Here is a 22,059-nt window from a genome sequence, read left to right as displayed (position 1 = left end):
CAAGCAATTCTGGTTTCAGATGTAAAGTTAAATCTTTCATTTGTCTTGCACCTTTTATAAATAGCATGTTTGTCAACCTGATTTGGGGTTACAGGAATTAATATAAGACTTATTAGCAAGACTTTATGGATTGAAGGAATACTCCTAAATCAAGCTAGGAGAGTAGGATAAGGATGGGAGAACATATAGACACTATACCATGCTACTTCAATATACCACATTGATCTATAAATTCTGATTAACTACTTTAGTGCTCTGCTTAATTGGAAAACACTACTTAATCAAGATGCCTCCCAGGGAACCAATTTCCACCTAATGATATTTGATGGCAAGGACAGCTGTTTAATTGGGATGGTAATTCCACATAATTAGAACACCTTCAGGTAACTGCATGATGCTTATGTTGGCATGCTTGTCTGTGGTGCCTTGGGCCTTATCTACTCTTGTGGATAAAGGGTGGGATCCTAGATAATTTCAAACGCTATTGTATTTATCAGCCTATCAGTAGAATCTGATCAGGTTTCATAGCCCGAATATTAGAGATAATGAAAAGTGTTACACTTCAGCAATATGTAAACAATGCATTATTTGGTTTACTGCAGCTACAACTCCCTTTCTATAGCAATCTCCACTGCTGACTAGGCTCTTCCTCTTGTTCTGGCCTGATGACTCTACTTTTTCTATTTGTCACTAAAATTCTAGCTAAAGGTGCAATTATGTGCATAATTGGACATTTACTTTCTTTTTGGGGTGTGTGTATGTGTGAAGAGTTAATTTACTATTGCAATATATTGCACAGCATTACTCACGTGGAGACAAAATAAATGACATTTATTTTGCTTTTGCTAAAAGTACGCAGAATGACCAAATAAGCTGAACATTTGTGAAAGTTGTATAGACTTTAAGATTCAGAAAAAAAGAAAGTGCATGCTCACATTTGTGAACTGGTAGCGAAGGTAAGTTGATTTCATCCCTATTATGTATGATACATAATATGGATATATTAATTATGTATCAATGCACCCATATTTTTTTCAGTAGTGAAGAAAACTGGGAGTGTTTAAAAGAATTATTTGCTCACACAGTGAGATTTGCTTCCGAGTAGACCTGCCTAAACTTTAATGACCAAATCAGGAAGCCCTACTTCAAATAGTACATTTGCCATGAATTCCCTTTTTTGATATTTAATCCATGTGCAATATGAACAATATTGGTTGCTTTCTGAACTATTGGAATATATATCAATTAAATATTTTGAGCATTCCAAAGTGCTTTAAAATGCTAAATTTTAAAACAAGCTGACATGATAATCATATGTGGGCTCTATGGTATAAATGAAGAAAAATACAGGAACAAAAACAGTTCTTATGCAAGTTGACACACATTTCCTGTTCCAGCAATGTTTTATTTTGGTATCTGCCCTGGAGGATGGATATACAGGCCAGATTTTTTTTTTAAAAAAAACACACCTCCCTACAACATGAACTTATACAGGTAATGGAATTTTAACTTTTTGATTTGTTTTTTTTTCCTATTTTTAGAAAAGCACTCCTTAACAAAATATTTTCTTTCATACAAAATAACATTTGATTCATTTTTTTAGTTGCTGTGTTTGTTAAAAAACTGTTCTGAACCTTCTTTGGGGATTGGTGGCTTTTTAACTGGGCTGTCTCCCACAGCATTTCCCCTTCACCCCAAATGCAAAAATTCCACTTTGACAGCTGATGCTCTGCGAACACTTTATTACACAAGTTACATTCAGCTTCTGAAAATAGTGTTCTAACAGTATAGCCATCTAAAAATAAGACATCCTGGAAACACACGAAGTCTGAGCAAGAAGAAGGAGAAGGGGGAAAAAAAGATCCAATTATAAATAGAGACTTTTTAAAATCTTTACTTTAAAGTAATAGAATACTTGTGATATTTCTTTAAAAAATAGGAGATTTAGTGGCTCTGTTTCATTGTGGCACTGTATTCTCTCTTTTCTGTGATAGATTAAGGGCATCGAAAGTGAAAAGGCACCAAAGAAAAACTGAAAACCAAAAGTATTCTTAAAGCTGAGACTGGGACTTATTTACAAATATAGAGGTGGTCCCTAATTGAAATGAGTATATATTACTATTTTAAAGCATTACTGCAATTAAAGTGGGATTGCCCTGCTTTATTAAAAGGTTCACATAAAACAATGGCACTGATAGGAAATGTTCACACTCCAAAACTGAACTGAAGCAAAAGGGGAGGGAACAGAAGAACAAAAACAAAATTAAATCCGTGTACAGCCTCACAAAGGACTAGTACAGTTTACAATTAAATACGTAAAATCTTAAAACGTGCTAAATCTGACAATCTTTGTAGACTGGGACCATGTAGCAATTAAAGGCCAGTTTCAGGAAGAAGATGAAGGTATGACTGGAGGCTGAGGGACAGGTTCTTCCTCTTCTGAATCCGTTGCATCCTCTTCTTTTTCCTGGTCACTCCCTTCGGTACTAAGTCTGTCAAACCCTTTTCGACTGTAACCTGCACGGCTTGGGAAGAAATTCCCCAGATTGAGGCCTCCGCTGCCTTTTCCTGCAATGGAAATCAAATTTAGGACGTGGTTCATGTAATCCTTAAGACATTTTTTGCATTTATTACTGAACATATTGGCTGCCCATCTTACTACCGGGCAATTCTGGGTGGCTTACAAAAGACATATTTTTTACTATACATTGTTATTCTGATTTTTCAGGTTTCAATTTCGTTAGCTTATCAGCTCCTTCTGGTCAACATTATGGAACACCTTAAAAGTCATAGAATTGTCCTCTGATCTTTCCACCAAAGGTAACATGTACCTTCTTCTATTTTCCTTTCAAATGAGACATGACATAGGCGTATCATGATATAATAGGTTATGGTTTCTACCCATGCTCCCCTCTAACCTTTTGCCTCTCCTTGCTTAAAAATAGCTCAGAGATATTTAGAATTTAGGTTGACAGAAAGTACTACAGCCAATATTTTTCTTCATTTTAGATAAAGGGCAAGTCTGGGAAAAAAAAAATCAATTTCTTAGTCCTATTCTTTGCTTTGTCTGTGTTCCTCTAAGAAATCATCAGTTCCCAAAGGATTTGTCTGGTATATAAGTAGATGACTCGCCAACATCATTAGAGCTTTCTCATCAGGAGTAACTGCTGGATTCATTATCAGAAGAAAGACAATGCATAACAAGAAAACATGCAAGGGAATATCATTTAACTTTTATAGAAAGGCAACACTAGTTCTTTAATTGTACTTACCTCTAAATCTGCCCAAAATTCTATGTGAACTTGAATCAAGTTTATGATCAGCATCAGCTATAAGATTGAGAAACATATGTAAATTAGGAACAAGAATTTTAAAGTGAAATTACTTGAAACAAAACATGGAAGGGAAACAAAACTGTGTACAGTATTACCATTAAGGCTGGAATTTACAAATGATTCTAGTCCCGTGATGGTGAATCTATGACACGTATGCCACAGGTGGCATGTAGAGTCCTCTCTGCGGGCACGTGAGCTGTCATCCCAGCTCAGCTCCACTGTGCATGTGCATACGCTTCCTGCTGGCCAGCTGATTTTTGGGTCTCTGCTGTGCATGCGCAAAATGCATGTGGAAAATCTGCATGCATGCACGGGTTGCGCATGCGCATGCACAGGGGTGCACCCCCATGGCCTGTTTTTTGTCCCAGGAGGCTGCAGGGACACCTACTAGGCCCAAAATGGGGTGCAGGGGAAATGTGTAGGGGGAGAGTGGGGGGGTGTTGCGCGCACATTTGATTATGGGTGCAGGGGAGCACACGTATGCTTTTGGCACACGACAACAAAGTTACCTATCATTGTTATAGTGTGTCCCTGATTCCTTTAATTATATTTTACTTATCAAATTAAACATGAAACCACCTTGTCTGATGATACTTTTTCTGATGTCCCTGAAAAATGTCACAATCAAACTAAGAAGTTGAAACAATATAAATTGTTCTAATTTCTTTTTCTAATAGACACCAGTTAATTCGTAATTGATATTCATATTTTCTTTTTCTGTCACACACAAATACATAGCCTTTTAAACTTAGCAAAACTAAGTTGGTTTTTGTAATCTAGTATTCAAACTATCTTAAAAACTTAATAAACTTTCATATGACTTCAGATACTTAAAATATTTTTTTCTGAAAAATCTTATACTTGGAGAGAAAACTGGATGTAGCATTTGTGAATCCAAGCTCATAAGGTTTCTCTTAATTACAATATGTTTCTTGCATAAAGTATGATTTTCCTCATAAAAACTGCATTTACAGTAATACTCAAAAGATTTTGTATGTTCAGTTGGGGGCAATCATTTTCAGTCCAAGGGTAATATATACATTATATAGGTAATATATACATTATATAGTGTTTTGGAGGAGAAATACACACACACACACACACACACACACACACACACACACACACACACACACACAATTGAGCATTAAAATGTGTGCATTTCTGGTACTAATCATCCATCCAAATTTGAAATTCAAAGGTTCAAAAATAACATCTCAGGTTAAATTTGGAGATTAAAAACTCTGATGGTGAATTTTGACAACAATGAATGGGGTTTGGTGGCCTATAGGGAAACATAGGGAAAAAAGGTATTTGTGGCCTAATAAAGGTGAAGAGAGGATTAGACTTCTTATGTGCTTTCATTCCTCAGGTTGTCTTTCCTTAATGAACTGGTATGGAGTTTAAAGAGGCATTTGTCCACAAATGAAATTCTTTTCTGAGAATAATGCTTAATAATTGCATCGGCACATTTATAAAGTTGGCTAGGGAACAGATTTTAACAGTTTGCTTTTACCTTTGATGCTGTTGTGTGTATTTTTAGAGCACACTGCTCTAAGTTAACTGCTGCAATAATTTTGGAGCTTGTAAGCACTGTTTTACGAGAGCTTAAAATAAAAAGTAGCTGTCTTTGGCTGGCTCAGAGAGAATCAATGCCAGAATAGAGTCTAAAGAATACAGGACAAATGTCCGAAGGAATAGGTGTTTCCACTCTTATTCAGGAAAAAGCTAAACAAAGCAACAAGACCATTTCCATAATCCTTCTTATGCAGTAGATTTATAATTTCCCTTATATAATAAGCAATGCTGTAAACTCAAAATATTATCTCATCCCAGAAACCACAAGAACATTCATCCTAATTGAAAACTGAACTGAATGCAAACAAGATTACAATTACAATACATCCTGATTTCTCAGGACAAAGATCCCATGATGTATGTTCTTTGAAGCCGGTTAACATGATCAGAAATTGATTATGTCGCAGCAGTGGAAAATAAATATTTTTGAGATTCTTCTGTGTTATAAAAGCTTTGATATCAAAAGTGCTTGTTACCAGGTTAAACACAGATTAATTACCTCCATAGATTCTTGTCTTTCTCCACCAAATAAACATGGCAATTGCCAAGAGGACAACTATTGGAATAGTTAGAAGTGTTGTAATAAGAACAAAGGAAACAGAACTGCTAGCCTGCTGGACAACTTGATGCCTTTCTTCTTTCCTTAAAAATTCTTTTGATGTGGGTTTCTTTGTCAGTGTGCCTTCTATAATTGCCTCTGCTTTTTTTGGAGGGAAGAAAAGATTAAACACAGATTAACTCTTTTGATCCAGGCAGAATCTGCTACAATATAACAGTTCATTTCAGAACACCTATTGCTACTTTTAAATACCAGTTTTTAGCTACTTGCCTTGAAGAGGGCAAGTATGATAACTTCCTAACAGAAAGTCAAAATTATTGACAGTGCAATCAATTGTTTGCAATTCCTCTTATGTGCCTCATGTAATTGTGGGAAATTTCTATAATTGTCTTTGGTATATACATGATGGATTTGTAATCACGGCTAACTAAAGTCCTTCCTTTAACAAGGAAGAACTTTACTTGTTAAAATCCATTCTTTGTGCATAAAATGAAACACTGCTTATTTATCCTCACAAGCAATTTATAAAGTGTCTTCTTCAAGCTTTACAGTTCTATAGGTAGCAAATGTGTGACTTTGAATCCTATATGTTTGTGGGCCTAAAGAGAGGGAAGAGAAAGCGGATGAACCCACATGATTCTGTACAAATTTTCTTTTTAAGCCTACCTAACAACTAAAATACCATTGTTACTTTATATCTTTTCCAGTGGCCAAATCATATTTTTGCAGCTATACTATAAATAATACATGATTAAGACAAACTATGTAAGGATTTTAGAAATCCTTCCATTCTCTTAATGTTCTTCCTCCTTATAAGTCATCCTATTCCATTCTGCTATTGTCACAATTTTTGGACCAAGGACACAGTTCCTATCAGTGGTTGTAACTCATTGCCTGAAGAAGCTGATCATACAATTTAATATTTAACAAAAACTGGTGTGCATCAAGCCTTATCCTTTTATTTCATATGCACAAGTATTTTCCAGACAAGCATCTATATCCGTGATGGCGAACATATGGCACACGTGCCACAGGTGGTACGCAGAGCCCTCTCTGCAGGCAAATGAACTGCCGCCTCCACTCAGCTCCACTGCACATGTGTGTGTGCCTCCCACCGCCCAGTTGGTTTTCAAGTCTCTGCAGCACATGCATGTGGGAGGGGCACATGTGGGAGACATTCAGGGGGGGGCACACGTGCAGGGGTTGCATGCACAGGCACAGGGTTGGGGTGCATGCGGGAGTCAAATGCATGCACGTGGGGCATGGGGGTTGTCACATGCATATTGCATTATGGGAGCGCGCGTGCACCTGCAGCATGGAACGACAAACAAGTTAACCATCACTGATCTATATAATCAGAGAATTTCCTTTTGCAAGGATAATTCTAGTCTAATCCTCAGCAGTGTATAGGAAACCCAACTAGACTACCAATATGAGATAGCTGTACAGACTCTTTAAAATCTCTAAAAATAGAGTATCTACCCTCTCTACAGCTAGGCTATTCCACTTTATATAGGTCTAACGATCAGAAAGGATTTTTTCCCTTATACTTACATAAAATATAAGTAGCTGCTATTAATTCTAGCCCTAATTTCTGCAGCCTTGGAAAATAGTTATTGACAATCCTTTCTGTAACTTCCTTTTATTTACCTGGACATCATATCCCCATTTGGTCATTTTTTTCTCCAGGAGGAACTATCTAAATTCCTTCAATCTGTTCTTCAGTGCAGGACCTCAAGTTCCTTTTTATTTTCCTTGACCTCATTTGATCTCTCTCTATTTAATCAATATTTTTCTGGAAATGTGGAACTTAGAATCAAAACATAATACTTTTGCTTTAGTCTCACTAGGTTTATTAGATTTAGATTTATATACCACCCTTCTCCCAAGGACTCGAACACTAGAACTGAAAATGGCAGAAAAACAACATCAAACATCTTAGATGTTCTTCTAATGTAGCCCAGAACTGCACTCACCCTTCATACAGCTGTCTCCTACCATACTGCTGGCTCGGTTCAATTTATTGCCAATTGATACACCATGTATTGTGTTTCCAAACCAAACTTCCCTCTTTCAAACTCAGTAGAGACTACATAATTGCATATTTTAGGAAGGAACTCCTTTGTTGTGTGCTGATGCTTTTGCTGGCTCTGAGTTTTGCAAGCCAATCCCAAGAATTGTGTAGACTGTAAGACCAAAGCCAATCTACCCCAATTGTTGGAAAATAAAAATGGAAAAGGCTGGGACAACCAGTCTTCAAACTACACAGACACACGGTAACTATTTTTTTGCTCTGGAGGTCTACATCAGGGCGATATGGAACACTTAGGGCGCTGCTTGCAAACTAGAAAGTACAAAGCATTCTTGATGCTTTGGGGATGGATGTCTTCAAAGAGCATTCATGCATAAGTTACGAAACAATTACTGACCACAGTGCTCAGAACAGTTGCAACACTCAAAGCAATTCCTCTCGTAACAAATAAGTTCTATTTAATGCTTGGGTTTTGTTCCAATCTTGAAACTAAACTCTCAAAACACAAAATCAGGGAAAATCAGAACAGCTTCTTTGTGGTCAGAATGTTTTAAGCTGAAGCACTTTGCACAATCCAACACAGAATCAGCACCTTCCCCTGAGCCTAAATGGCAGAAATAAAGACCAACCTTTTATTTCCTGTATTTCAATCCCAGCCTTTTTAACAGACCGATGCTCCATTTCTGAAACACAGAAATTGCTTTTGACACACTGTGATGTCTATGATTCATTGAACCAGTAATGGTCACCAGTTGTGATACATAATTGATGTTGCAAATATAAGAATGCACAGCAGCTCTAGAATAGCAGGGGTTATACTATAAGTAGTATATAGTAAGTAGTACATTTCTTTCAGAATAAATAATGAAAGGTTTTCTACCCAGGAAATCAGAAACATAAACCAAAATGTCAGCACAAAACATTTATTCTTGGCGTGTACTAGGTTGGCAGATGATTTATAACAATCACAAAATTGTGATCTGGGAATCCGTACAGTCCTTTCATTCTTACCTATTTCTACTTTCAGATTTCTTCACTTTGTTGTTTTATTATGCTTTAAAAATATAAAATGAAAGATACACACACACACACACACACTAGAATTATCCCTTAATGACTTTAAGCACAAAGATACTGATAGAGACACTTTCAGCCAAGAACAAGTGCCAACTTCAGTGACCAAATGACAGCAAATATTCCAGTGGGTACGACTTATTTAGGTTAACAAGATGTGAAAATGGCACAGGAAAATGAAACTCAAACCATTTGCACAGCAGAGTGACTACGATTCTCAGCTGGCCTGTCAATGGACATTGCATGCCAGATGCTAAGGAACAACCTGGGATGAAGAGCTCTCTTTAAACAAGATCATAAAGCCACACATGGCAACACAGCATTTAATATTGCAAATCATCTTGGTGAATCTCTAAAAGAGCAAAAGTAACAATCCCCATTGGTCTTGTTTGGATTTCATTACAAGTTTAGACCCTCAGTTAGTCTAGCTCTGATGGTTCAGAGCATTACTTTTCCTTACCAACATTCCTTACCAAAAGTTACTGAAAAAATAGCTCCGTACCAACCACATTTTAATTCACAGTAATTTTATAGAGGCTTCTGATAAATACAGGAAACAAATAATTATTTATTAAGTAAAACTCTGCTCAGTTTAAAACATTGCAAATACATGATTTAAAAACACAGTTAAAACATGACTGCATGTACAGAACAATGATAAAATCATCTGAAAAAATCATTTCACAAACACTTTAACAAAATAGAGCATTAGGAGGCACAGAAATCTTTGGTTAATCTGTCAAACAGCATTACAACCTTTTTACAAAAATCTTGCCCCACATACATTGAGACATAATGCACAGTAGCTTTAAGAATATCCTCTTTTTATTTGGGGATATTAATGCTGTGATGATCTAAGGCAACAATTTCTTACTTTCTGTGGATGTGAATTTCCACACCGTGTTGGCATGAGCATCACCAATATACACCAGTCTGTCTTCTGAAGCAACAATGTCATGTGGCATCTCAAAATTCTACGAATGTAAATAGCCAACATATTAAAATAAGGAAGACATTGGAAATTATTCAGTAATTCAAGATGCAGAATTACAAATGCAGAGGCATTTGACAGTGTTTGAACTTTTAATCATAATTTGTATAAATTGTGAAAGATTCTTAGCAGGGATGTGATTGAGAAAACAATAAAATATACTTTATAACTATAAATGGAAGACTCCAGGGAGTCTTCATTCTTCAAAACTTCCCAGATTACTTCTAAACCATTATTCTTTTGATAAGATAGATGATTATGTTTTTTTTTTACTAAACAATGTTGTTTGTTTCCTGTTCTCAATAATCAGAAAAACACATAGGTGGAAAAAAGAATTTATTCAAGTGCACTTGACATTTGTTTTAAGTTTTCAAAGCAGACAAAAACCTAGAATACTGATTAATTTTAATCTGATGGCAGGCTGATTCTACATGCGTAGGGGCAGCTACAGACAAGCTAAAAATAACAGAAAACACTATTACAATGTACTCTGACTTGCCCTCAGTGAAATATCTCTTCCCTCCCTGCATTAACAAATCAAATTTATTTCTTGGCCTGTACTCTTATCTTTTTGTGGCTGTAGCCTAATTAAATAAAAGCCTTTCCATATGAGGCAATAAGCCACTGTGTGCTGCATAAATTCTGAGCCAGATATTGCATGTAGTATAGTTAAAGCTAAGAAGAAAATGGAGAGAGTTTATTACTTTGGGACACCATTTCCTCTTTTTTTCTTGAATTATTTTGCAAAATTTAAAAAAAATCCAAAGAGCACCAATGCATGTCTTTGAACTGTTACAAAGTACCAAGGTGAGGCTGTTAATTTCTATTCTGTATTTTCATGTTTTTAATTCTGTATTTTATGTAAACCATACCTATAAAACTCAAATCAACAATAAATCAATAACATCAAGCCAAGTCCAGTAACAGAATATAAAACCCCAATTTCCAAATGCATGTCCTGTTAGTTTACAATACACTATTAGAATCCAGAAATCAGAATTCCATACAGATAGCTTTTCTTTCTTGGGACATATTTTTCTCTCTAGCTGGCATTCTTGCTTTAAAGTTTTTCTAATAGTGTTTCATCATTATCTGGCCTCGGGAATTTGCTGATCCCCTGTAGATACAGATTAATGAAGCTGTTTCATCAATTAATTTAAATTTACCATCCTTTGGCTCTAGTTTTGGAAAATTCAACTACTAAATAAAAAGGGAAATCCAAAAACTGCAAAACCATCTGCTTCTTTTTCAGCAACTAAGCATGCTTTCATAATTTGGCAAATAACATTATTGACTTCGCTATTCCCCCCACATCGAGAAACATCCAAAGTCCTTAGGAGAACTCTAGATGTAATCCAGTCTTCTGTGCATTACACTTAAGGAATCATCTTATGCAACAATTGATACAGTCCAATGGACCACCTAGTGCTCATGTACATCTTTAAAGGGTAACATATGTTTATTTCTTATTGGCTATTGCCATTTTATTATTAAAATAGTGTTACAGTAGTTTGTCTTGCATATTATTTTTTTTGGCTGAACTCTTTTAATAAATAATTCAAAATAGTTTTTCTGAAACATCAAATCCCATGCATTTTTAGGTTAAACATTTTAGGATTAAGTATCTGACTGCACTGAAATGTTATTCAGTGATACTGCCTAATATGAGAATTCTGTTATATGAGCTAGAATAATAATAATAATCCATAAAACATTATTTTAAAAAGTATCTAGATGGGATTTTTCATAATGAAATTTGAAATGTGCACAAGATGTAGAATAGAAAAAAAGTGTATTCATGCATTTTTAATAATACCAAGTCAAGTTTCACAATGTGTTACCTTTCTAAGTGGAATGAAAGTGTCAATGATTTCTCCAGTTGAAAAGTTCATCACAAATGCTTGTACTGGCTCCCTGTCTCCAGGGTAAGGCTTTCCATTAACTGCATACAGGAGGCCACCTATAAACATAAACTCACATTTTAATACTATGCATATAATGAAAAGTTTATTATTTCTTACAATCCAGTCTAAGCACAACAATGCACAATTGAGAAAAGTTACACATCTATAGTATTATTGTTTTCATTCCCCTAATGTTCAATTGCACGTTGAAAGCCATCTGTGATTGTTTTTACTATTGCTCACTTGAAATCCTAAGAACAAGGAGAATCCACCTACCCTGCAGATTTTGCAGGAGCTAAAATCCCTTTTTTAGTGCTCCATATAAGAGAAAGTATAAGAGAACAAAATGCTTTGCATTTTGGCTGATCTCCAACTATACAGAAGGGGCAAACTGACAAATTTCATGTTCATTTTGTTTGGAATGCTGATAAAATGCTAGGATTCAGGGACCTGAATGTCAGGAGGAGTATATGACGCAAGTGGAAAAATCGAAGCGTAATGCTTCTAAAATCAGCAAGCCTAGTATTGCAGAATGCTTCACTGTTCTGCAACCAACTTTGGGATTTCACATTGCAGAACTCTGAAGCTGTTTCTGTCTGACAGAATCTTTTTTTGAGGATGTACTCTTAAAATCAACAAAACTGCCAATATATATGAGATTGCTTTTGCAACAGTGAATTGATAGGAACAACATTATGCCATCACACAAATATTAATCCTTTAAGTTATGACAGACCTCATGGAGTACAAGTAGTGTAATCTTTAAGAAGAAAAATAAATTGGAAAACGATTAATTGCTGCAACAGGATATTTATTATTAAAATGTACACATCACACATCTGTCACATTGTACGGAGTCTTAACTAGTATTAATAGAGATAAAGGGTAGACGTGCCCACCCTATTTTTGCCTTTTAAGGGGGTTGAAGAGTCTCTTAAATATGAATGAAAAATAGGAATGGAATCTTTTACATTGTTCCCAAAAAATGTTAGAGTTCCATTATGTTCCTTCTTCTCTTTAGGATTCAGGGTATCATTTACATCTTGTAAATGAATAATGTTTGGTTCAGGGATACTGATAAGACAGTGTTGTAATGGCTTTACAGAAACATTTAATTCTAAAGCAGTAGAAGCAAGCACTTCACAAACAATATGCTCCAGTATAAAGGATAGAATGAAACACAGTCTGAGGTAAACTTAATACCTTCCCAAGCCACCCTCCCCAACTTTTGAATTTTTAACATTTTTCATTATATTGACTGAAAATTGTAAACAAAACAAAACAATAAAGCACTATCACAAAGAATCTGATCAGAGTCTTAATCAAGATAAGCCCACTGAACATAAGAGGGCAGCCTTGTCACAATGTGTTCTTACAGTAGAGTAAGTGACTGATAAAATTTGTGGCAAGATATTTTTTAAAAATAAATACAATAAAATGGCCTAAAAATTCTTCATCAAATTTATTGATTATTCCAAGTTATCACCACTTCACCCTTTTAAAACTCTTTTAATATCACTTAACAACCTATTAGTCTTATAATGATTGTAGGTAGATAAGGACATAGATAACAAAATATAATAAAATCCAGCCATGTCAGTGAAATACTGAGGTAAATAAAATAATGCTTCACTGCATGTATTAACACTAAGGCTACAAGCCAAAACTGATATTTAAAATTAGATAAGAAAAGCAAACATTAATTTTAAGTGAATTTTAACATTTTATACTCAGTATATTCACCCACAAAATAAATTGTACTGTACAATCTAATACTCTAAAGTATAAATGTTATAATTGCTAATTTATTCATATAGGACTAAAGATTGATAGAACAAATATGAAGGTGCTTACTTAGGTAGATCAGAAGTTGTTTGCACATATTTATAACTTTCTGTAACTTATTAAGCACAAGATCTTTCTTATTTTAGATAAGTAAATTAATGTAAGATTCCTCAGACTGACTTGGAATATGCAACAACAAAGAAAATTTTTCTTCAAGTATCATTATAGAAAGTAAAGTGTAATAGTACATGGGAGACAGGTTGATTCAACTGAAACATCAACACAAGGACAGGTTCAACCAGGTATGGAAACCAGCAATTAAATCTCTTATTTAAAAATAGAAAGGAAGCTATTCAATCCCAATAGAAAGGAAGGTATTCAATCAACAATCCGCATTTTGTTGAAATGTGGGTCCCATCAGCTGCTTTCTACCCAGAGTAGTTAGATTGTATGTGGATAAATGCTAGGAGAAGGCTTCTCTCATCTGATATTCAATATCTAGGAGCCTAGATATCTGTTCTCTGATAACTCTCTTTAGACTAAATAAATTTGAGAATGGAGACATATTACAATGCTTGTAGTATGTCTCACTTGAAAAAATAGCACTCTGATATCTATTCTTGATCTTTGGAGAGAAATCTATATAGATGATTTTTGCTTCTTTGTCAGATATTAAGACAATAATGGTTAATCTTTTCGGCACTGAGTGCCGAAAAGGGAGCACTTCATATGCATGCCTGGACTGCAGCCAGGAAAAGGAGATGCCCAGTGGGCATGCACATGTCAGAAAATGAACTGGTTTCTTGTGTGTGCATGTGCGCCGGCCAGAAAGTCTTCAGTCACTGCCGCGTAAGCACACGCGCCGATCAGTTGGCCTGGCATCCATGCTCATGCCGGAAAATGGAAGATCAGCTCTTCCGGTTTCTGGCACTGCCGCATACGCAACGGCCAGCTCATCATTGCATGCGCATGCACACCAGAAACCCGGAAGAGGAACAGGTGACACTGCGTGTGCCAGGCAACATGGCTCCGCATGCTGCTTTGGGCACGCATGCCACAGGCTCGCCATCACAGTACTAAGACCTATTAAGGAAAGATGTCTAATGATGAGATAAAATCATCTGTCTTAACAGAAAAAAAAATCTCCCTAAACTTTAGGTCATAAAATGTTTAAATAATCAGTAAAAGGTAAGGTAAAGGAGTCCTTGTGGATTTTACTCCGCTAGTCATAGCTGACTTTACGTGGTGGTACCCATCTCCATTTCAAGGTCATTTAAGCAGTGCTGTCCAAAAACGTTTCTGTGGTCATGTGACCAGCATGACAACACACTGTAGAGTGGAAACATGGAGTGCTGTTACCTCCCCATCAAAGTGGTACCCTTTTATTTATTCACATTTGTATGATTTTGAACTGCTAGGTTGGCAGGAGCAGGGGCAAGTAACCCAGAGTTCACCTCATCGTGTAGCACTTGAATCTTGAACCTGGGCTGTCAGCTGTCCAGCCAACAAGCCCAGTGTCTTAACCGCTGAGCCACTGCACCACCTAATCAGTAGTTGTATCTTTATGCTTTGTTTTTCATGCCGTAGCAATGTGGTATGAATCCTATAGATTGAAGTTTAAGAATCGTATAGAAAAAGTATATATCTCTCATTACTATTTTTCTTATAGCCAAACATGACTTACAATTTGCAACTTGGCTTTCTAATATAAAATTAGGAATTAATGAAATGGCTTATTTAGATTAAATTCCCCCATTCCCCAAGGTTCCACTGGAGTCAGACCTGCAATTTACATTAGAGAAATAACAATTAGTCCTTGACTTACAACAGACCATTTAGTGACCATTCAAAGTTACAATGGCACTAAAAATAGTGACATAGGACTGTTTTTCATAGTTACAACCTTTGTAGCATTCCTATGATCATGTGATCAAAATTCAGATGCTTGGCAACTGGTTCACACTTATGACCATTGCTGTATCTCAAGGTCATGTGATCCCCTTCTGTCACCCTCCGACAAGCAAATTCAATGGGGAAGCCAGATTCACTTAACAACCAAGTTACTAACTTATTAACAGCAGTGATTCACTTAACAAATGTGATAATAAAGATCGTAAAATGGGGCAAAACTCACTTTACAAATGTCTCACTTAACCACAGAAATTTTGGGGTTCAAATGTGATCGTAAGTCAAGAACTACATGTACAACAAGAATTCCAATCATCTTGTGCAATTTAGTCTTTCTATCCTGAAACATTTCCACAGTATATTTTTCTGGTATTTCTACTAAACCAGGACAATAAAATATAAGGACCAGGCTAAAAAACTAAATGCATTTAATTTATTTAGAATGAGTTTAAAACAAAATTACGTGACATATATTTAGTAATTTTCCACTTCTGACACATTACAATTTATAATTCAGCAGGAGCTTTTGAGGGGTCTCTGAGGGCCACACCTAAGAATGGGTAAGAGAGGCACAGATTATGCACTTCTACCCAAGTAAGTTTCTCTTTAGGGAAATGCAACATTTAGTATAGCTCAAACTAAACTAGAATTATTTTCCAAACATATTGAAGCACTATTTGATTTTGATCAGGAGTTTTAAGATAGATCTTTATTACTTGCTTGAATTAATACATTTAGTTTTATATTGTTTATCTGTGTGCCTGAAAATGTTTTAAGTACTGAATTTAATTAAGGCTGAATTTCAAAAGAACTGGTCTGGATTTTGTGTTAGGATCAGCACTTCTATTCATTAATGCAGCCCAACTTTTACAGGTTTCTACATGTTTGTGGAAAAAGGGGGGGTTATGGCTTTAAGAAGTTTAAGGAAGGATTCTGCCAAAAGGACAGAAGACAACTTTAAAAAAAACCTGTGTCTCCTAGTATATTCTTAGACAAATCCTGTCATTTCTCTTACCATAGATATTGTCAAATTCTTTATCTTACTCTTTGAAACAAACCATAGAGATATTTCAAATCAGGTCAATATCCTGAAACGTGTCTCAGAGTAGACACTGCACCATTATCCATAGAACATTTAGCTGTAATACTGAAGGTAACAGTGGTAATATCTGAATATGAGAAAGGTCAAGCAAGATAAATGATTCTTGCAAGTATTTGTAAAAACTTCAATAGATGATGATGCATATATTCATCTTATTAGAGGCAATAATTAACAGCCAACTGTCTTGAAAGGGAAACAGCAGTAGAGTTTCCCTTTCAGAGTAGTTAAGATAACATTCTGTGAATGGTGCAGAAGAATAAAGTTTGCTGAAGGAAACATTCTAATTATAATATAATAAAGATATCCTCAAGCAGACTTGACTCCTGTGGACTGCTTCCATGCAGTTTTCTTGGTAACATTACAAAAAACGTTTGCCATTGCCTTCTTCTAGGGTTGTTTTTTTTTTTTTTAATTATTCTTATTTAACAGTCTACCCTACAGCCCTGGAATCTCTAGTGGTCTCCCACCAAGTACTTAGGGTCTTATAAAATCTCTTTTAAATCTCCCAGAATAGATTACCTCTATTAAAGCAACTCAGGGCACTGAATGCAAGTAGCTTGACACAATGTGAATCTCCATGGTCTTACAGATAACTTCAAATTCCATCATTAGTTAAGTGAAACCAGCATGCTAACTATCACACATCTGGGACAAAACTCAGCCAGACTGCATTCTGCTAGCTATGAAAATGTAAAGTCAAAGCAGTGACCTGCATGGATGATGATCAATGTCAGAGAAACTATGAGAAAAATGACATCTCTTTTCAAAAAATGAAAATGCTGCTCAAATAGTAGCTAAAAAAAGAGACAATCTAGCACTAAAGAATTACAATAAATGATGCAAACATGTACTCTGTGAGGCACAGCTGTAAAGATATTGAAACTAACAATGACTTTACAAATGAGGAGCGTTTGGACTACTGAATAACAAAGGAAGAATGAGTTTGCAAATAGATTGTAAAAAGTATTTGATATGCATTGAGAAAGACCCTGCTTAACTTCCTATTTTAGTCTGAACCAAGTACTCTCTCTTTCAGATCGAACCTCACATGGCTGCGTTGTTATTTTTTGGGGTGGGGGTGGGGGTTGGAGATAAATAGGAGAGACATTCCATTTTGCCTTGAGTTAGTACTAATTGTGTGTGTATATCCAACCCCCTGTTCAAGCAGGAGACTCTGCAAACCTATGGCATGTGTGATGGCAAACCTATGGCATGTGTGCCAGAGGTGGCATGTAGTGCCTCTCTGATGGCATGGGAACCGTCACTCTAATTTAGCTGTGCTGTGCATGTGCACTCGCCTCCCACTGGCCAGCTGGTTTTCAGGTCTCTGCCGTGCATGCGCAACGGTGGGGCATGGGGGCCATGTGTGCATATGTGGAAATGGGATGTTTATAGGGGACCACATATGTTCGGGGGTGCGTGTGCACACGGGGGCAGAGCATGCGGGTGTGGGGAATGCATGCTCAGGGATGGGGCGCAAGCAGGGAGAGGGTGCATGCATAGGTGCCACATGCACATTGCATTTTAGGGGTTCGGGTGCGCCTGTGCAGTTTGGGCACTTGGTCCTGAAAAGGTTAGCCATCACTGCCCTATACCATTTCAAACAGATGGCTATACAGTTTTTTTTTTACTAAAAAACCTCCAGTGATGAAGCACCTATGACTTCTAAAGACAAGTTGTTCCACTGGTTAATTGTCCTCACTGTTAGGAAGTTTCTCCTTAATTCCAGGTTGCTTCTCTCCTTGATTAATTTTCACCCATTGTTTTATTGTCTTGGTGCTTTGGAAAATAAGTTGGCTCCTCAAATAATGGAATATTGCTATCATGTCACTCCTACTCATTCCTACTCTTTAACTATACCTACTCTAGACTCGCCGTACCCAATTTCTACCAACCATTCTTCATGTTTTTGTCTTCAAGCCCTCAATCATCTTAGTTGTTCTTCTTTGCACTTTCTCCAAAATCTCAGCATTTTTTTTTGTAATGTGGTGATCAAAACTGGATGCAGTGTTCCAGGTGTGGTCTCACTAAGGATGTATAAAGCGGTACTAATACTTCACATGATTTTGATTCTATGCCTCTGTTTATAAGGATTGTGTTAGCTTTTCTGGCTGCTGCTGCTGCACACTGCTGACTCATAAATATAAACAATATTGTACATTTAGTAGAGAAAGTAGCGTTGTGAAAGCAGTTTTTCTTTCTCTAAAAATAGTACAGTCAGATGTCAGCAAATGAAGTTTAAAGGGTTAATAAGCAGTTTTCCACTCAGAATTTATTTCAGTTCAGCAGTATATGGTAGTTGGATGTGTATAAAAAGGAAATACATTCTTGGAGTTTAAGACTTAGCCCATTTTCCATTAAATTAATTCCCAAACAGTAGTAACAAGAGGTACAATACTTCTCAATATCAGATGCTAGGAAATATAAGTGGAGGATGCTGTAACTGTGACTTTCCATTGGCATCTAGCCATAAAATGCTGGATGATTTTATACACTGTAGGGCTCTTAAGTTTTAAAGTTAAGGCATTGTTCAAACTTTGGGTAGTTCATTGTAAAGAAAGGCTCTCCATATGGAAAATAATACATAGAAGAAGCAAACTGGATGGAATGAAAACTGTTATGTTCCTGAGAACTATACAAAAAAAATTCAAAAGGTTTAGGAGAAAAGGTACAAATTACTACAATACTTTGAAGCCTTATACAGGTGAAACTTGAAAAATTAGAATATCGTGCAAAAGTTCATTTATTTCAGTAATGCAACTTAAAAGGTGAAACTAATATATCATTACATGCAAAGTTTGTTCGGAGGTTCTAGCAGGGGAGCGCAGCTATCGTATACCCTTGACCGAAGATCGGTACACTCCTTCTATCTGGGATGGCCATCCTCTTCCACCGAGCGTGCAGCTTTGGGAGGGACGTACATGGAGTGGTGAGGGAGGAAGGGGACACCTGCCTAGCCAGCCAGATCAGCCAAATCAACCCTGGCGATCAATGGGGTGACAGATTCGCAGCCAGATCGCTCTCACATCCATACATGCAAAGCAAGATAGTTCAAGCTGTGAATCCCAAATCCACAATCTCAGAAAATTAGAATATTACATGCAATCAATAAAACAACGATTGTACATAGAACAATATCAGACCTCTGAAAAGTACAAGCACACATATGTACTCAGTACTTGGTTTGGGCCCCTTTTGCAGCAATTACTGCCTCAATGCAGCATGGCATGGAAGCTATCAGCCTGTGGCACTGCTGAGGTGTTATGGAAGACCAGGATGCTTCAATAGCGGCCTTCAGCTCTTTTGCATTGTTCGGTCTCATGTCTCTCATCTTTCTCTTGGCAATGCCCCATAGATTCTCTATGGGGCTCAGGTCAGGCGAGTTTGCTGACCAATCAAGCACAGTAATCCCATGGTCATTGAACCAGGTTTTGGTGCTTTTGGCAGTGTGGGCAGGTGCCAGGTCCTGCTGGAAAATGAAGTTAGCATCCCCATAAAGCTCGTCTGCGGAAGGAAGCATGAAGTGCTCCAAAATCTCCTGGTAAACAGCTGCGTTCACCCTGGATTTAATGAAGCACAGCGGACCAACACCAGCAGATGACATGGCTCCCCAAATCAACACAGACTGTGGAAGCTTCACACTGAACTTCAAGCCTTTCCATTCTTCCTCCATACTCTGGGTCTTTGGTTTCCAAATGAGATGCAAAAGTTGCTCTCGTCAGAAAAGAGGACTTTGGACCACTGAGCAACAGACAAGGTCTGTTTTTCTTTAGCCCAGGTAAGACGCTTCTGATGTTGTTTGTTGTTCAGGAGCGTCTTGACAACAGGAATATGACATTTGAAGTCCATGTCCAGGATCCATCTGTATGTGGTGGCTCTTGATGCACTGACTTCAGCGTCAGTTCACTCCTTGTGAAAGTCCCCAACATTTTTGAATGGCTTTTCCTGACAATCCTCTCCAGGCTGCGGTCATCCCTGCTGCTTGTGCACCTTTTTCTTCCGCACTTTCCCCTTCCACATAACTTTCTATTAATGTGCTTTGATACAGCACTTTGGGAACATCCAACTTCTTTTGCAATTACCTTTTGAGGCTTTCCCTCCTTATGGAGGGTGTCAATGATGGTTTTCTGCACAACTGTCAGGTCAGCAGTCTTTCCCATGATTGTGATTCCTACTGAACTAGACTGAGATACCATTTAAAGGCTCAGGAACCCTTTGCAGGTGTTATGGCTTAATTAGCTGATTAGAGTGGGACACTTTGAGCCTAGAATATTGCACTTTTTCACAATATTCTAATTTTCTGATATTGTAGATTTGGGGTTTTCATGAGCTGTAAGCCATAATCATCACAATTATGACAAATCACAGCTAAACTATCTTGCTTTGCATGTAATGAATCTATCTCATATATTAGTTTTACCTTGTAAGTTACATTACTGAAATAAATGAATTTTTGCATGATATTCTAATTTTTCAAGTTTCACCTGTATACTGTAGCTTAGGAAGAAACATTAGCTTAGGAAGAAAGAGTTTGGTTGAAGAGATACAGGCCTTTTCTGTTAGGTTAACACCCTCTGCCCTTTCTCTATGTCATATTAATAGTTATTGTGGATCGTCTGTTCATAGTCTATTGTGCATTTAGGCTCTGTTTTTCTCTCTAACAAAAGTTCTGGTTTATAATTCCATTTCTTTCCTTAACAAATGGTTAACAAACATAGTTTTGTTCATATACAGTATATAGTGGAAGCGCTCCCTGCCCACTACAGTTTTTATGAAACTCAAGCACCGAAAAGGAAAATCTGCTTGTGTTGACAATAATTAAAGAAATATTTTTTAAAGCACTGTAGATGAAAAAATATTAAAGAGCCACAGAGACCAAGAGGAGAGATGATCAATGCAACACTTTTTCATATTTACCTGGAGTGTAAGCAACTGCAAAAACTTCTCTTCCAAATGATGGATGTTTAATCTCTCTCACAAATTTGCCTGTTTCTGGCTTAAAACATTGAATCCGACCATTCTCTCTATCTGCTACACATAACTGACCAAAGTCAGATGCAAGAGTTAAACTGTGAGGGATGCTGAACTGGCCCGGTTTAGCATGGCCTACAGAAGTCTCTGAAAGAAGAGATATCCATTTTAAATATGACAAAACTAAAGCCATTATTAATAGTTACATTTGAAGAAAAACGAAGTGAAGAAAACGTGAATTTCTTCAACCACTGCAACTTTAAGTCTCTGAACAGATATAATTAAGCATCTTTTCCCCTTGTTTTGGGGTTAGTGACTGAATTTAACAAAAAGCTGTATGAAAAAGAATTAAAATATCTGTATCTTGAAAAAAAATCCAAATATATAAATAATTAAAATAGGGTTTAATACTTTCCCACCATACACAGAATTTTTACTGATAAATCCTATTTCTAGGGTTGCATATTCTCAGAATGTAGGTGATATCTCAACAATGGAACTTCTCACCCATTTAAATTATCAATGGTAATTTAAGTTCCTTATAAAACAAGAATGCGTTAATATTAGAAATATATTATAAAATACATAACAGTCTATTCTCTGAAAATCTTAAACCAGTATTTATAAGCCTTAGCAACTTTAAGATGTGTGGACTTCAACTCTTCAAATTGGCTAGAAATTTGGGGAGTTGAAGTCTGCATATCTAAGTTGCTATAGTAGAGAAACACTGCCTTATAACACAGATCCTTGATTTCAATCAGACTTAGAGGCAAAATCTGAATTTTATCTTGTACATACATTGTTATAGCCATTCTCCAAG

General features: G+C 36.6%; 1 protein-coding gene across 6 annotated transcripts in view; it reads right to left on the bottom strand.

The window, feature by feature from the left end:
• Nucleotides 1–1,725: 1,725 nt before the first annotated feature.
• The window catches only part of PAM (peptidylglycine alpha-amidating monooxygenase), a 145,221-nt gene continuing 124,887 nt past the window's right edge, over nucleotides 1,726–22,059 (bottom strand). For 3 of the 6 annotated variants that reach the window (XM_087715753.1, XM_087715758.1, XM_087715757.1), the window contains 7 exons: nucleotides 21,186–21,386; nucleotides 11,411–11,529; nucleotides 9,453–9,552; nucleotides 8,134–8,187; nucleotides 5,413–5,613; nucleotides 3,273–3,329; nucleotides 1,726–2,568 (listed from right to left, as the gene is read on the bottom strand). In XM_087715753.1, coding sequence (XP_087571879.1) covers nucleotides 2,387–2,568; nucleotides 3,273–3,329; nucleotides 5,413–5,613; nucleotides 8,134–8,187; nucleotides 9,453–9,552; nucleotides 11,411–11,529; nucleotides 21,186–21,386 — 914 coding nt within the window. In that variant the 3' untranslated portion in view covers nucleotides 1,726–2,386. The remainder of the gene's footprint in view (nucleotides 2,569–3,272; nucleotides 3,330–5,412; nucleotides 5,614–8,133; nucleotides 8,188–9,452; nucleotides 9,553–11,410; nucleotides 11,530–21,185; nucleotides 21,387–22,059) is intronic. The other 3 variants (XM_087715754.1, XM_087715755.1, XM_087715756.1) reach the window with 3 other exon arrangements.

The sequence above is a fragment of the Thamnophis sirtalis genome, unplaced genomic scaffold, assembly GCF_051295495.1.
Source record: "Thamnophis sirtalis isolate CommonGarterSnake01/CBP01778 unplaced genomic scaffold, rThaSir2_p1.2 scaffold_5, whole genome shotgun sequence".
NCBI lineage: Eukaryota > Metazoa > Chordata > Lepidosauria > Squamata > Natricidae > Thamnophis > Thamnophis sirtalis.
Note: the sequence above shows the minus strand (reverse complement) of the source record. Positions and strands in the feature narration are given on the sequence as shown.